This window comes from Rhinolophus hipposideros (assembly GCF_964194185.1).
Source record: "Rhinolophus hipposideros genome assembly, chromosome: 7".
Classification (NCBI taxonomy): domain Eukaryota; kingdom Metazoa; phylum Chordata; class Mammalia; order Chiroptera; family Rhinolophidae; genus Rhinolophus; species Rhinolophus hipposideros.
In genome coordinates, this window is record NC_138053.1 from 31,438,968 (window position 1) to 31,456,078 (window position 17,111).

A 17,111-nucleotide genomic window follows, 5' to 3' on the forward strand; every position below is an offset into this window, starting at 1 on the left:
GGGATAAATTACTTGAGGATATGCCCACCCAGTCTCTGAAAAGATGACGCTATTTGTGGCTTTTCAGTAGCTGTGTGGAACTCATAGATTATCTGCCAGACAGTGACAAGGGAAGAAAGGACTATAAATCTTAAAATATGAGAAAATTGTCTTCAGAATGGGAGGGGAACATGTTGCAAAACATTTTGATTGTGTCTTCTCCCACAGGACAGTGCTACAGTTGAGCTCACCATTTAAAAGTTTTATTGAATTGTTCGTTCATATGTTCACAAACATTGTTGACATTCAGTTTGCCTGACTGAAAAAAATAAACAACGAAAAAAACCACCACTGCCTTGTAAGCAATAGCTATCTTAACAATCTCATGTGATATGAAAACAAAACAACAGACATGATTTGATTTGAATCAACACCGTAAAAATACTTCATTAAACAAGTATGTGTTGGGTAATCAATATGTCAGAAGCAGAAGACAGTATCAAGAGGTTAACCTAGAGGGAGCAAGAAGTTTTGACAAGTGGGAATGTTACAAGTGATTTCTATAAAGGTCAGAAATAGGATTTCGGATGTTTTTTGCCCTGATTAGCTACCAGCCTGTTGCAGACTGTAAAAACAGACTGCATTTCTGTGGCTTGGAATTTCCCTATTCTGCCCCTTTAATTATGCTGAGATCCAGTGAGTGGCAGTCTAAACAGTCAGGTAAAATGACTGCCACAGGGAATTTTATTAACAAATGACAGAGATCTTCCTAGGAGCATAGAATAGAGCACAACACAGAGCTGTATGGCTGGAACACAGCAGTACCTCCCTGGCAGCTTTGGTATGTTGATACTGTTTTCAACAACAGACAGAGTGTATTTTCTTGGAAAGACCAATGTTAGTTTAGGAATCCACATGAAGAGACTTTATCCTTCCTGCCTTTGAATGTTTTCCAGTTTTGGCAGCCAACATCTAGCATGTAAACTCCATGAGAAAAAGTATTTTGTCTGTCTTCACCACTACAGTCTTAGTACATAGGAAAACACCTGGGGACATTGCAGATACTCTGTAAATGTTTGTGAATGAACAATTTCTGCTGTTAGGCTACAATGGATCATTAAAGAGAGAGATGCTGGTTTTCTTGCGTTTATCAGATTTTCTTTTTCTTTTTTTTAAATTTAATGGGGTGACATTTGTTGGTAAAATTACATAGATTTCAGGTGTACAATTCTGTATTACATCATCTATAAATCCCATTGTGTGTTCACCATCCAAGAATCAGTTCTCCTTCCATCACCCTATATTTGTTATCAGATAGTTTTGTTCCCTAGCTGACAAAGGAAAGAGTCACACCCAAGCACATTTGTACACATCACATAATCTTTTACTATCTTTGTCACTTCTTATAGGAAACTTGGTTTAAAATATATATACATACATATATACACATATATATATACATACATATATACATATACATATATATACATATACATATATATACATATATATACATACTGATTTGCCCAAATCTTTTTACAAACTCTGTAAAATATAATACAAATTTGGAATAATAATATCTCTCCAAAGACTAGGGACTCATCATCCAGACCATCTTTCAGAGACGGCAATAAAGAGATTCTTCAAGTGGAAGATGAACTAAGGTTCTTTCCCACTCAAAACACAATCCTTCAGTCATCTTAAATTCTCAAGATTTCCTTTGACCTCTAGATTGCCTCTAGTTCTATCCATATTTTGCCTACATCAGGCATTCTGTAACAGCCTTTGAATACATATCTAAAGAAGATACAACCCTGAAAAGAAGGAATGTTCTAATCTGGAGAAGATCTAAATCTACCTGAGAAATGAGAAGTGAAATATAGAAATACAAAAGAAGAGTTGAAAAGAAGCAGCAAAATATATTATGCATAAATTCTAATGTATTCCTATTTTTTTAATGAAAGGTATTCTATTGAATTATAATTTTGAAGGTGTTCACTTACCTTGCCCTTATTAATAGATCAGCTTTCGTATTTTATAATTAATTACCTGACTTCTCCCGAAGCCTAACAATAGGGCTATTACTAATAATTCACTTCTAGAGCTCAGGAAGTTTATTGTTATACTTTATTATGATTTATTCTTTATCATTTTAGATATTTATTAACATATAGAAGAGAAAATTTGACAATTAAGTATGCCAATCAAATTGTTGGGGACAGATGAGTTCTCCCAGTATTGCCTTAGCACTTCTCTTTGGTGAACTTGACCATAAATACAACCGAATACTCAATATTTTGAAGGCTTTCGTTATAATTCTTCATTGAATAACCTTGTCAGTATTTAAAAATGGGCCCTTCTGAGATCACTTAAGCCCTACAGTTTTATCCTCTAGTATGATTCAGGCGTATATTTTTTCTAAATAAAAAATAAGATGTAAATGTACTGTGAAAGACAAAGTACCTACAATGTCCACATCTTCCTTTATGCAAATTGTTCTTCCATAAAAGCAACAAACAGTCTTGCAGAGACATGTTTTCTGCCTTGAAATCCTGCTCTTTTATCACTTCTGAAGTATAATAGCATAAAGAGTTATGAGCAGAGATGGTTTTGACCTGTGAGATTCTCTTTCAGGAATCAAACTGGGAAAATGCCCTTGGTCATGGGCACAGAAGTTAAAATGTCTTGAGGCAGAGAAATTGATGAGTGAGCTGAAGTATGAATAAGCCAAACTCATTGGTAAACAGAGGCTATGAGAAAGAAATACACACACACACAAGTGCGTGCACACATACACATATATATCTAAACATATATACAGAGATCATACGAAGCAAGCAGGAGGAAAAGGATGCAGATACATGGAAAAGCAGACTGAGAAATAGCTAAGCCACGTTAATTAAAGATCACTAGACTAATGTAAAAATCCATGAATTCTTACTGTGAAGTTTCTGGATCTCTCCACCTTCAATCCAGCACAAATTTACAGTTACAATTTCTGTAAGGCCTAGCTATTCCTGTGTTTTTTTCTGAGATGCTCTGTTGTTCAGACTTTTCTGGATTCTTGTAAGACCTAAATGTATGGCTGACAATTCTGTTTTCTTATTTCCATGTATAACTTTGTAATAAATGTCGCATTGTTTACGGACCTGAGTGACTCAGACCTGTAAAGCTCAGCTGACTTTTGGAGGTCATGCTGTCTCTGGGTAGTTAGCAGGGCCCCTTACTCACCATGTGACTGGGGTGAATTGTTTAACCTCTCTGTGCCTGGTTTCTTCCTCTCCAAAAAAAAACACAACAATAATATAACAGGCTAATGAGAAGATTAAATTAGATAATGCTTGTAAAGTGCTTAGAACATTTTGATTAGGCCTGGAATGCAATAAGTACTAGATACTTTTATAATCTTATTTATTGTACATAATGATTAACTCAAAAGAATGCCTTCTTTGCTTCCTTCCTCTGTAGTTCGAGAACGAACTGTGAGGCTCTTCAAAGGAACTGGCGATTACCCCTGGGGCTTCCGAATTCAATTCTCCAGACCAATCGTGGTAACAGAAGTAGATGCTAGTAAGTTGTCCCACTGTAGCAGCTTTAATTCAGACGAGACCACTAAATAGCCTGTGATATCATGGTCCTGCAAAGCACACCTATGCAACAGAAGCAACTTCTAAATCTCAGTCTGTCAAAACCTCATGATGATGATTGACAAGTGCCCACATCATGATCATATTTTTTTTATATGATCATGCTTTCCTGATGGAAAATACTCCGTGGTACACATAGGGCATTGGTCTCCCTACCAAAGAATAGCCCTACCTATCTGCACCTCTGGGGATGAGGCGCAAGCTCTGGAAGTAAGAAGGATCTTATGAGTAGGCAGCTGCCAATTTATCAGTATTTAATAGTTTCTGGAAGGAGTTCCATTCCCCCTAAATTATTTCCCTACAGTTTCTCAGATTTCTTTATTTCCTAACAAACAAATTAGGAATTAGTAGATTCCTAATGAAAGTTGGATCCTTTGCACCCTGATTTCATAACATGAGAATAATCTGAGAGCAATGCTAATTAGAGCTAGAACACTAAAGTTGGTAGGAATGTAAAATAAAGATATCCACACCCAGAGACCCGGGACCACTAGGGGGATTCTGAATTACGTTATAGTAACCATCTGGACTGGGAATTCCTCAAGGTCCGAAACTGTATCTTACCCACCATTTTATCCTCACTACTTTCTGCAGTATCCCAAAGGCAACAGAGTAGAAGCCTCCAAAATGCTGGTTGAGTAGCCCTTGGTACCTGAAGGCTGGGGCAGGATGGGGCAGAAAGGAAGGGAAGAGTACCACCGCCCAGGAGGGTTATACCCTACAGTTTTGCCCTTCTCGGGTGCCATTATCACCCAGGGTCACATTTCATTTTCCTTTGCTTGTCAGCATTCAGGTATTCCTCTGTCATATGCTCTGTGATTTTGTGGGAATCCGCTCTCATACCGTTAAGATGTGGATGACTGCTCAGCTCTGGTAAAGGCCAATTTCAGCTGCAGCAGATGAAATTGTTGCCTCCGAGCCTAGCATTCCTCACTCATAGGTGACTCCAGGGGGTAGGAAATAGGGTGCCCAGACAACAGCCTAGTTTATACATGAATGGGACTTTCTGATCAATTCCCGGTGCGTGAGACTAGAGGAAGAAAATACTGAGTACCTAGGCAGAAGGTGAGCTATTCCTGGTGCAGCACAGAGCTAAGTTTTACAGGTTTAGGACCTGTCCTAAGGACACTTCTTACAGGTTATCAGTTATGCCAGGTGATCAATGGCACAGGTCTTGTGTAATACTGTAGAGGTTTAGTCTCCTTTAAACACAAACAAAACACACCTAGTTAGTGTTTTGTCTCTTCTTGTTTTGTAATATTACTTCCATCTAATCATGTTCTTTAAAAATCCCACTATTCTTATTAAACAATTGCTTTTTGAGTTTTCATGACTTGATTTGACCTAGTTTATTGTCAACATTAAAAATCACATCAACTCTTCTAAGCTGCGTAGTTGAACTGACATTGTCTGACATATGTAACACTTTAGGGCTGAGCAGGATTCAGTCAGTGTATTATATAAAATAACTTTTTCTCAATATTCTCCATTAAGCTTATTTTGCAGAATATCTAAGTTCTAAGTAATATCTATTTCACACTCATTGATGTTTTTAAAGAAACAAATGTATTTACTTATTTATAATATAAAAGTAGTAATTACATTTGCTTTAAATATAAAAGCCATGTAGTGTCTCAGAGAGGAAAGAAACTCACATTATGGATACCTATGATGAGCAGGGCATTTTATCTGTGTTCTCCCACGTAGCTATACAACAGAACTTGAAACTTGATATTAAGTTAACACTTCCATTTAACAGATGAATATGTTAAGGCTCAAATTGGTTAAATGGCTTGCCAAAGGTTATATGGCTATATTATGGCAACTCCAGGATACAGATCTCAGAATTTCTATCTCCAGAACCAGAGCTCTTTCCCAATGACTTATATCATTTAGGACTCTGTTGCAACTACAAAGAAATCTGACTCAAAATGGTTTAAGCAAGAAAAGGGATTGATTGGCTTACAAAAGTTGAAGAATCTGAGATAGCACAGGTGTTTGATTTGTTTTCATGGCTCAGTTATTTCATCAAAGGCACGATTTCTGTCAGCCTCTTGACCCAGATTGTTTTGGTGTTACAAATTATCCATTTGGATCCAAAACAATCTCAGCATTTCTAGCTTTCCCATCACACATCAGAGTCATAATGACAGAGGGAACCCTCAAATGTCCTCATGTTTCAGTGTCCCCTGGAGACCGCTGTGAGCTGTGGCACTTAAGCCAAATGCAAGGGAATGGCACTGCCCTGACTGAGTTACTAGGAAACCAGGGCCCACCTTGGATCTGAGAGTGTAGTAACACTTCTTTACCTTCCCCAAGCTACATATTGGAGAAGCAATGGAAAAGATGCGAGAGGACATCAAAGAACTCTACAATCACTCACCCTGAAGTCATATTGACCCAGTGACACTCTGCACCCATAATAAGTGATAATCAACAGTCACACAAACAAAACATCACCTAGTTAGTGTTTTGTCTCTTCTTGTTTTGTAATATTACTTCCATCTAATCATGTTCTTTAAAAATCCCACTATTCTTATTAAACAATTGCTTTTTGAGTTTTCATGACTTGATTTGACCTAGTTTATTCTCAACATTAAAAATCACATCAATTCTTCTAAGCTGCGTAGTTAAACTGACATTGTCTGACATATGTAACACTTTAGGGCTGAGCAGGATTCAGTCAGTGTATTATATAAAATAACTTTTTCTCAATATTCTCCATTAAGCTTATTTTGCAGACCCATTCTTAACTGCTCCGGGTGAGTTTTAGGATGGATCCTAATTTTTTGTAGTCTATTGTAGACAATAAAAGCACTGCTGTTTTGTCATTAAAACCTCAGTGCAGTCTAATAATTATAGAACTACAGGTCAATCTAGGGTAATAATCAAAATTTCTGAATTGTTATCCCATCTAGAGATTCTCTCCTCCCCCAGCTTGAGCCTGCCTCAGGCTTGCAAGCATGGATTGTCTTTTTTGCTATCTCCCATCTGTGTTCTGTTCATCAGAAATCCCACCTCATTACGTTCCAATGTACTCAAATTTTTGTCAGTCCCTCCTTTCCTCCTTTCCCAATTGAAGTATAATCCTTCATCTTTCTCATTACTTCACAAAAATATAAGTAAATTAGGAACAGATGCAAATGTCTTTAAGGTAATAAAAGGAAGTCCTCTTTCTCAATTCTTATCCTCTGAGAAATAGACATCAATACAAAAATAGATGTACAAAATACAAAAGATTGGAGGAAATTCCTATGACAGACAAAAGAGAACACAAGTAGGCAGAAGAGCCTTCAGATTATAACGCAGGGCTGGCACCTGTGAAAGGAGAAAGGGGAGGAGGAGGGATTGAGTAGGAAAACCTCAAACTGCAGTGTAGCTCTGAGAAATTCTGACACAGGCTGATAGGAAGCTCCCCAGCAAAGATGGTCTATTAGAGGAGTCTCGCATGGGCCAGAAACAGCTTGGCTCTAAGTCCCCTCTCCAAATTCAGTCACTGGCCAGAAGCAGTGACTTCCTGTAGAGAATATAGCCTTAGAATGAGGTACAGTGATCAAAAATTGTGGCCGTTGAAGGCTTTCCCTCAATTATAGCCCTCACATCAGGTTCTTTTGAAGGTATATCCTGGCAGTGTAGATCTAAGACCTCCCCATAAGCTATGGAATAGAAAGCCCTGGGGAGCGGAGGGAGGGGGAGTTGATAGGAATAATTCTAATAAAGGTGTGACAAATACTAGTTTGAAAATAGCAAAATATAGAAAGAAATTAAAGAACACCTAAATTAATGGTAGGAAAAACATGTATCATTTGCAAATCTTAATATTTAAAGATGTCAGTTCTTCCTTAAATTGATCTATAGATGTAATCCCAATTAAAAGTCTAGTAAAGTAGCTGTTTTTTATTTTGCTTTGTTGTGTTTTTTTTTTGTTGTTAAACAATTTTTAATTAGATTCTGAAATAGTTAAAAGGAAAGGACCAAGTTATTAAGCTGAAAATTCTTTCAACCAGGGAAAAGGCCTTGTATTCTGTAGCTAGATATTAAAATGTAAACGCATGGATGTAGTTTTACTTTGATGTGAATGAATTTCAAAGAAAGGTTAATCAGTTAATCAAATATATAAATGACTATTTAGCAAATAACTCTCTTATTAAGGGAAGGGGGAGGGAGAGAATTTACCCAAATGTTGGTGGGTAGAAGAGTGGGCCCTAAACATGTAGGGAAAGAGCAGAAGAGAAACATGGTGATAGAACTCAGGTGGCAAAAGGTAAAGATTGCAAAATTTCTCCAGGGTCAACTTTACTTGGCCCCTTAGAGCCCTTCGAATTAACAGGAACAACAACAAAAAAAAATGTGAACTTACTTATTTCTGTAAAGACACAGAGACAGTCAATTTTTATCATAAAGTGGCTTCTTATATTTTTACTATGTTTTTAAAAGACATCTGGCTCTAAGGAAATAAACGTTTATTAATGGGGCATGTATTTGTGGATGTTTCACACCTTCCCACTCTACTTTCCTCTTTCTTCTCTCCTCTTGCTTTTTTTCTCTTCCCATTCCTCTTTCCCTTTTCTCTACTTGCAGAAGTCTACTCTTTCGTCTCAAGATTAGTATTAAACAAAGAAATAAAAGAGTTCATAAGGGAAATAAAATGACTACTACCCTTTTTTCTAAAAATGTCAAACAGGTCTGACTATAAGTTTAGCAGATTTTTGCAAAATATCCAAAACCTTGACACATTTTTATGCAATTTAATAAAATGTTATGATTTCTTTAATTTTTGATAACTTTGCAACTATTCAACTGAGATAGTTAGCTGGATCTCATCCATTCAAATGTGAAACGAATTATAATGTTTGCATTGCAAATGACTTTGTATTTAGGAGCCCCTGAGGTTTAGTAACAGAAAAAGCTGAAGCATGTTTACTGTAGTAGAAATGGTACAATACATAGTTAACCTAGGATTTTATTCGACAGCGGAATCCTTGGCAGGGATTCATGTAGCTGCTTAGTCTACTTCTCTTTTTTTAAAATGCATTTTTCAATGCTGAAGAGCAACCTCTGAAATCCATTGTCTAGTCAAATCTACTAAATGAGCGGTTGAGGGACTTTAAAATTACACATATTTTAAGCATTTCTGAAAATCTCATTCACACCACAAAACATTGTTTCTGGATACACTAGAGAGGCTTAATTACACACTGAAGATAAAAAGATAAAGTGGGAGACCTGTAGGTGGGATGGAAATGATTATCCATAAGTATACAGAGAGGGAGCCTGCTTGTAACTTACATAACTAATTGCCCACACCCAGCTGGCATTTGCATGAATATTTTCTATGAAAACCTAAACGCTTGTGATATCTGTTGGCATAAACAAAAGAAACAGATGTTCCAACTTTGATACCAAGCAAACTTGAAAAGAAAACGATACATTTAGGGATGGGCAAACCATAGAGGAAATCATAGATATGCCCATCTTTCAGGAAGCTCTAGAATATAAAATGCTACTGTTATACTACAATTTTTTAAAATGAAAAGGACAAACCCCTTTTTAAATTATAAGGTTTTCAGATTGTGCATTATATGTAAATATTCATGAAAGGATGAAGTAGCTCAGCATTTAACTCTTTATAATAAACACAGAACTATGCAGTCAAGTATCCTTTTGGGGAAACAAACTTAGAAAATCATGCTCTTGTTTTCTTACCATCTCAGTACTTCCTGTGCAATGTAAGATACACATTTCCATCGGCTCCTAAGACCAGCCTCAAGTACATTTAGTAGATGTATATTATATTATACTATATTATGTTATACTATATTATATTATAAGACCCGGTCTTATATTATAGTAAAATAAAACAAGGTCTTATATTAAATTTTGCTCCAAAAGACGCATTAGAGCTGATTGTCCAGCTAGGTCTTATTTTCAGCGAAACATGGTAGTTGTGGTGATGGTTGCACAACTCCATAAATATATTACAGACCATTTAATTATACATTTTAAATGGGTAAAATATATGGTATGTGAATTATATCTCAATAAAGGTATTAAAAATGAATTATTTCCATATTGACAGATCCTTTAAGTCAAAAATTATTATTTAAAGGCAAAGTTTACTTGGGAGAGGAGACCCTTATCAGATACGTATACCTTTGATTATAGTAATTTATGATTTTATCTAGTCAATTATTTAGCATGTATTGATCACACATAGGTCAAACATTTGTCTTCCACTTCCATCTTCCACTTCCACTTTAAAATTCTTTATCATTTACTTTACCATCTGCAGATTTAATCACTTTTCCTTCATTGTTGTTCTTGACTTCTCGAAAAGACTAAGATTTAAAATGGTATTATTATGATTAATTTTGTGGTGTCATTATAGAATTATTGACCATTCTCTCCATCTGCAAATTCTTCTCTTGCCTTCACTGATGTGATATTCTTGCTTCCATGCTCTCTAGAATCCATCTCCTCCTTCTTTATGTTCTTCTTTGGTTCCTCTGTTCCTCCTATCTGTAGAGGTAATTATTCATCAAAGTTTTGTCCCCACTGCTCTGCATTTTTCTCCTTAATACCTGTCCCTTTCTTTATAAATTCTGAATCTATTTCTCAGGCCTATCACATATCCTAGGTTTCAAAGATATTTTTGTATCAGCCCAATGAATATTTTCAATTTATCTTCTAACAGTTATTTAAGTATAATAAAAAAGAAACATATATATTTAGCCAACCATGTGCCAAAGATTATACTAGGCATGAGAAATACCTAAATAAATAAGAAATTGTACTTGCCTATGAGGTACTTATAGTCTTTTAGAGGTGGAAAGGCAAATGGGTACAATGAAGCAGGATTATTTTTTGGTCCTATATCTGCATTTTATATCTTCCATTCACTTCCAATTCCTATTTCCAGAGTCATATTACAACTTATATCAATTCTGATAATATCCTTGCTGATCTGCTAACTTAATCTCTGTTGTTAAAGGATCAATTACAAATTCCTTATCTTCACACTGTAGTAGTCCTTTTTACACACTGGCTAACTTTTAATCTTTTCCTCCATGCTCACCCTACCTACCCACAACGTCTGCTGAAGTTGGTCTGAGTTACTAACATTTGATATGTCTTAAAACATTCTACTTGTGTACCTTTGCTTGGAAAACTCTTCCTTTTTGTTGATTTTTTGAAGTTAACTTTGGTAACAAAAATGTATTAATGGCTTAAGACAATAAAACCTCATTAGTCACTTATGTTAATAGGCCAATATGTATGTTCTTGATTGGGTGGTGGTTTGACCCACATAATATTTTAAGATTCAGGTTGGTTGGTTTATTTATTGATTGATTTATTGATTTATTTAGAGTATATCATCCTCTAGAGTCTTGTGTCATCTGCATCTGGCAAACAGATGGAAAAAGAGTACGAAGGATGGTCCATGGGATACTTTTATGGACCAGGCTTAAAAGTGGCATACATCACTTTTATCCACATTCTAATGGCTAGGACTCAATCATATTGCCTATTCAACTGCAACACAGTCTGAGAAAAGCTGTCCAACTGTGAACTCAGATAGAAGAGGAATTAAGCTTTTTTAAAAGATTTTTTTAATATAAATACATACATTATTATATTAGTTTCAGGTGTACACCATAGTTATCCAATATTTATATACCTAAAAAAAGTGACCACCACAAGTCAGCAACCACTGTACCACACTGTCACATATTATTGACTATATTCCCTATGTTGTACATTACATCTCCATGATTTATTTGTTTTATATCTGGAAATTTGAACCTCTTATTCTCCTTCACCTTTTTGTACCCTTTTTAAATTTTTTTAATTACAGTTGACATTCAATGTTATTTTATATTAATTTCAGGTGTACAGCATAGTGGGTAGACATTTATATAATTTAAAAAGTAGTCCTCCTACTAGTCCAGAACATACCAGGCACTAAATATAGTTATTACCATATTATTGACTACATTCCTTATGCTTTACTTTACATTTCTGTGATTATTTTGTAACTACCAATTTGTACATCTTAATCCCTGCACCTTTTTCACCCTGCCATCCAACCCCCCCTCCCATCTATCACCCCAATAAATCTACTACCCATCTGACACCATACATAGTAATTACAATATTATTGGCTATATTCTTTATGCAATATTCTAAATCCCAATGACTACGTTGTAACAACCAATTTGTACTTCTTAATCCCATCCCCTTTTTCACCCATTCCCAACCCCCATTCCATATGGCAACCATCAAAATATTCTCTGTGTCTATGAGATTGTTTCTGTTTTATTTGTTTGTTTTGTTCTTTAGGTTCCATATATAAGTGAAATCACACCACATTTGTCTTTTGCTGTCTGACATACTTCATTAAGCACAACACCCTCCAGGTCAATCCATGTTGCCACAGATGGCAACAATCCATTCCCTTCCATGGCCGAGCAATATTCCTTTGTATATATGGACCTCCTCCTCTTTATCCATTCTTCTATCGACAGACACCCAGGCTGCCTCCATATCTTGGCCACTGTAAATAATACTGCAATGAACATATGGATGCTCATATCCCCTCAAAGTAGCATTTTGGGTTTCTTTGGATAATTATTCAGAAGTGAGATTACTGGGCCCTTCTTTATCACTTCTTATAGCCTTTGTTTTAAAATCTATTTCGTCTGGTATGAGTATTGCTATCTCAGGTTTTTGTTTGTTTGTTTTTGTTTTTCCATTTTTCATTTTCATGAAATATCTTTTCCCCATCCTTTTACTTTCAGACTCTGTGTATGTGTTTGACCTGAAGTGAGTCTCTTGTAGGCAGCATATATAAGGGTCTTGTTTTCTTATCCATTCAGCCACCCTATCTTTTGACTGGGGCATTTAACCCACTTACATTTAAAGTAATTGTTGATAGATATGTACCTATTGCCATTTTATTATATACGTGTCTTAAAGAAGTCCCTCTAGCATTCCTTTGGTAGTGAGGAATTCCTTTAGCTTTTTCTTGTCTCAGAAGCCCTTTATCTGTCCTTTGATTGTAAATGGTAGATTTACAAGCTTGGTGGAGTAATGTTGGTTGTAGGTCCTTGCTTTCCATCACTTTTAACATTTCCTGCCAATCCCTTCTGGCCTGCAAAGTTTCTGTTGAGAAACAAGCTAATAATCTTATGGGAGCTCCCTTGTAGGTAACTAGCTGCTTTTCTCTTGTTATTTTTAAGATTTTCTCTCTGTCTTTAACCTTTGTTATTTTAATTATGATGTGTCTTGGTGTGGGCCTCTTTGGGTTTGGGGACTCAATGTGCTTTCTGGGCTCATATATCTATTTTCTTCACCAGGCTAGGGTGTTTTCAGTCATTATTTCTTCAACAGGTTTTCAATACCTTGCTCTCTCTCTTCTCCTTCTGGTATCCCTATGATGCAAATGTTGGTATGCTTGATGTTGTCCTGGAAGTCTCTTAAACTGTCCCCATTTTTTGCATTCTTTTTTTTTTTTTTTTTTTTTTTTGCTGTTTTGCTGTTATGATTAGATGCTTTCTGTTACTTTATCTTCTAAATCACTGATTCAGTCCTCTGCTTTGCCTAATCTGCTATTGATTCCCTCTGATGTAGTCTTCATTTCAGTTACTATAGTCTTTTTTTCTGACTGTTTCTGAGCATCCTTATAATCAGTGTTAGGAACTCTGCATCTGGTAGATTGCTTGTCTCCATTGTGTTTAGTTCTTTCTCTGGAGCTTTGTCCTTTTCTTTTATTTGTTCAATGTTTCTTTGTCTCCCCATTTTGACTGCCTCTGTGTGTTTGTTTCTATGTAGCCTGCTATGCCTCCTGGTCTTAGTAGAGTGGCCTTATGTAGTAGGTGTCCTGTGGGACCCAGCGGTGCAGTCTCTCTGGTCACCAGCACCAGGTGCTCCAGGTGTGTCCTTTGTGTGGGTTGTGTGTGCCCTCCTGGTGTAGTTGAAACTTGATTGCTGTTTGCACATCAATAGGAAGGATTGACCCTCAGGCTGATTAGTTGTGAGGATTTGTTGTGACAATGGAGGAGCTATGGTGCCGGGGCTGAACCTACAGAGCAGGGGCCACTTTAGTGGGTCTCTGGTGCCTTCCTAGCCTGCCCTTTGGGTGGCTGGGTGATGCTCCAGCCTAGTATGAAGGTGGCCACTGGGCCTGCCAGCCCCAGTGCCTCCTGGGAGGGGACCTGCTGCAGGCGAAGTTCAGCTGCAGCCTGTGCCATGCCTACGGCCATCTGGCATGAGCCACAAAGCAATCCAGAGATGGCCACCACCAGCACTGTTCATGGAGCTGCCTTGAGAGGCCAAGCCATGAGCCAAGGCCAGCTGTTGCTAGTGCTGGCCTTAGGGCTGCTCAGCCAGAGGTACAGGACACTCCAAAGCCAGATACTGGTTGTTTGAGTTTTGTAAACCTTTGAGAGACTTTAGGAAAGTCCATAGCATGACCTAAGGCAGGACTTTTATACAGAAAAGTCACTGGAAGTGGCTTGGGTATGCTCGAAAGTGGGGTGTAGTGTCAGAAAATCACTAGAGTGAGGCAGGTGAAGTGTGATAGCCAGTTTGATGGAAACTCAGATGAGGTGTCTGCCTGTGTCTGCACGGAGGAAGGGGCAGGCTCAACAAAAAAACAATGGCTTCTCCCAGCTCCTCCATCCAGGAGAAAGCTGCCCCTCCAGCCCTCACCCTGAAGCCAGGCAACTCAGTTCTTCCCTGCATGTCCTGGCAACTTTCAATCTGCTGCCCCAGTGTTGGAGCTCACAGAGTGAGTGAGTCTGTCAATGAGTAAATCCGTGTGTGGTTTCTTTAAGAGGAGCACCTGGGAGTGCAGCCATTCTCTGCTCACTCAGCCATAATCGCTGCTGGTTTTTACAGCCAGAATTTACAGAGACTTTTCTCCCCAGCACTGAAACCCTGGGCTGTGGAGGGGCTGGGATACCTCTGTCCTCAGGGAAACCTCTGCAGCCATATATCCCTCCTGATTTTTAACAGTCACACGAGGGTGTTGGATGAGCCCATTGCGAGTCTCTGCCCCTTTTACCCATCTCATTGTGGATTCTTTGTATGTTCCTAGTTACAGAGCTTCAGTTCAGCTAGATTTCAGGTCATTCTCAATAATGGTTGTTCTGTGGTTTAGCTGTAATTAATGTGGTCCTGAGAGGAGGTAAGTACAGCATTTGCCTATCCTTCCATCTTGACCAGAAATCCAGGAATTTGTTTTGTGACTACCCATCAGCCTTTGCCACCCGGCCCTTCTCATTACTCCCCACTGTGGAGAATCTATGTATTCATCAAGGTCAGACCAAATTCCACTTCCTGTGGAAAGCATTTCTTAACCACTTCAAATGGGAGTAAGAATTCCCTTTTTCTGAGCTTTCACAATATTTATTTATTTTACACTTACCACTCACTGCATTGCAAAGTTACCTTTCTTTTTGATTGTGCATGCCTTTCCATTCCCAGTGGATTTTTAAACCTTTTGAAAGTGTAATTTTTGGTTCATTCATTCAGTCAATATATATTTAATGGGAGACAACTATATATAAGACTTAATATTTGATAGCATAGGGAATACAAAAATTGATAGGAATTCATCTCTGGACCACCATTGTCATTTTGGAGTTCAATTCAGAAGACATTGACATAAGCAAGTCCTCTGCATCCTTTAAGACTATTGAAGAATTCATTCAAATGAGCAATCATACCATGAGACTTTAATTCATTACAAGGATGATATTATGTAAATGAATGGAAATATCAAATATTATTCTTCGCTTACTTTCCTGTTTTGATTGGCCATTGCTTATCCAAGCAGAGAAGACTTTCTTTTCCTTCATAAACATACTTAGACAAAATTGTGGTTATTACTAAAAATACTCAAAGTCGTGTTACCTCACAAATTGAGTCATGCTTTAAGATTAAACTTCTTTGAGTAGGTTTATGACATTCTAGATAATGACAGCCTGATTTTGCTGCATAATAGTCTGCCCATCCATGAACAGCACACATGCACCCAGCACTGAGATCTAAGAAAAAGGAAATGGATTCAAACTGAAGTGAAAAAGGAAAAATAGATTGAAACTGCTGCAGAAAGAAGCTTGGTCAAGTATATGGGAGACCTTATTAAAAATAAATTAACCTTAAAATGGCTTATTGTGTCTTTCTTTACCCCTAGAGAATATAAAGTATGTTACAATAAGAGCTACCAGATATCAGAAAACCAGGGGATAAAATACATAGCTTCGAGAGGTACTCCCTACCTTCGAAATCCTAAATCTTAGGCTATTTTTGGTTTCCTTTCTGAGATGCCTCAGAAAGGAACCTACACTGTGAAAGTAAAAGCAGCTCCTTCTTTCTTTCTTTTTTTTCTTTTTTGTTTTTCTCTGACTACTCGAAGATCTGTTTTTGCCACAACTTCATAAGTATTTCAATTACTTGTTCCCTCAATCATCCTGCAGAGAAGCTGTGCCCCCAGCCCCCTTTTTACAGATGAAGATGTTGAGGTTAAGTGATTTTCACAGGGTTACAAAGAGACCTAGCAGAAATGAAGGAATGAGAACTAGCAGTTCAACCTGCTGGTGGATGAATAGATTGAGTTTCTGAGCAGCTGCTATTATATTGCAAAGAGGCCACACAGATGCCTGGCTGAATGTGGAAAGAAACCTGGTCCTGGAAATGAAAGGGAGGCTGCGAGGACAGCATTTTCCTTCTTATTAATGACATAGTCAATTGTCTAAAGTTGGAAAGAAAGGCCCTTTAGAGAAAGAGCCTTTTAAAAAGAGGACAAACAGCAGGGCACTCAATTTAGGACCCCACCTCAATGAGACCCATGTTGTCTGTCTGCTTACAGACAGCGCCGCTGAGGAAGCCGGGCTCCAGGTTGGAGATGTAGTGCTGGCTGTCAATGGCACCGAGGTCACCAGTGCCGAGCATGCAGAAGCTGTGCACCTTGCAAGGAAAGGTAGGTGAGCGAACTACATAGTCTAGAGTTAATCTAAACACACAGAGAGCTGCAGTTTATCAGGGAGTACGAACAGGGGCAAGAGGCAACTGCAGAATGGGTATAACCGCACTTCTCTCCCAAAGCTCCCTGTAATGCCTTGTTATCAACATGATCTTTCATGGGACTTAAATCACACTTCTGCCCCATGTTCCTTCTGTATCAGTGGCCAGCCACAAAGGTGAAACCAGATAATGGCATTAAGCAAAATGTGCTCTATTTATTGCCAAAATATTTCCTTAAACTGTCACAAAAACTAGCAGTGTGATGATATTCTCTTTACAAAAATTCATATTTCACTTCCTTCCTCCCTTCTTCTTTCCCTTCCTCCCTTTCTTGCCTCTTTCTTCCTTTCTCTCTTTCTTTCTTTCTTTTTTCTTTTCTTAGTTTTCAGAGTTAAGAAACTCAGGGTTTTAACATTTTAAAAAAAGAGAGAAATGAAGAAATCACAAATCTAAAGC

The 17,111-nt window shown here is 37.5% G+C and overlaps 1 protein-coding gene across 1 annotated transcript in view; it reads left to right on the forward strand.

Annotated features, from left to right (window-relative positions):
• LOC308499733 (uncharacterized protein) overlaps positions 1 to 17,111 on the forward strand; it is a gene marked incomplete at both ends in the record, with an annotated part of 113,291 nt that overhangs the window by 30,190 nt on the left and 65,990 nt on the right. Inside the window, 2 exons of the mRNA XM_081053567.1 lie at positions 3,448 to 3,549; positions 16,501 to 16,611. Of these exons, the coding sequence (XP_080909693.1) occupies positions 3,448 to 3,549; positions 16,501 to 16,611 (213 nt within the window). The remainder of the gene's footprint in view (positions 1 to 3,447; positions 3,550 to 16,500; positions 16,612 to 17,111) is intronic.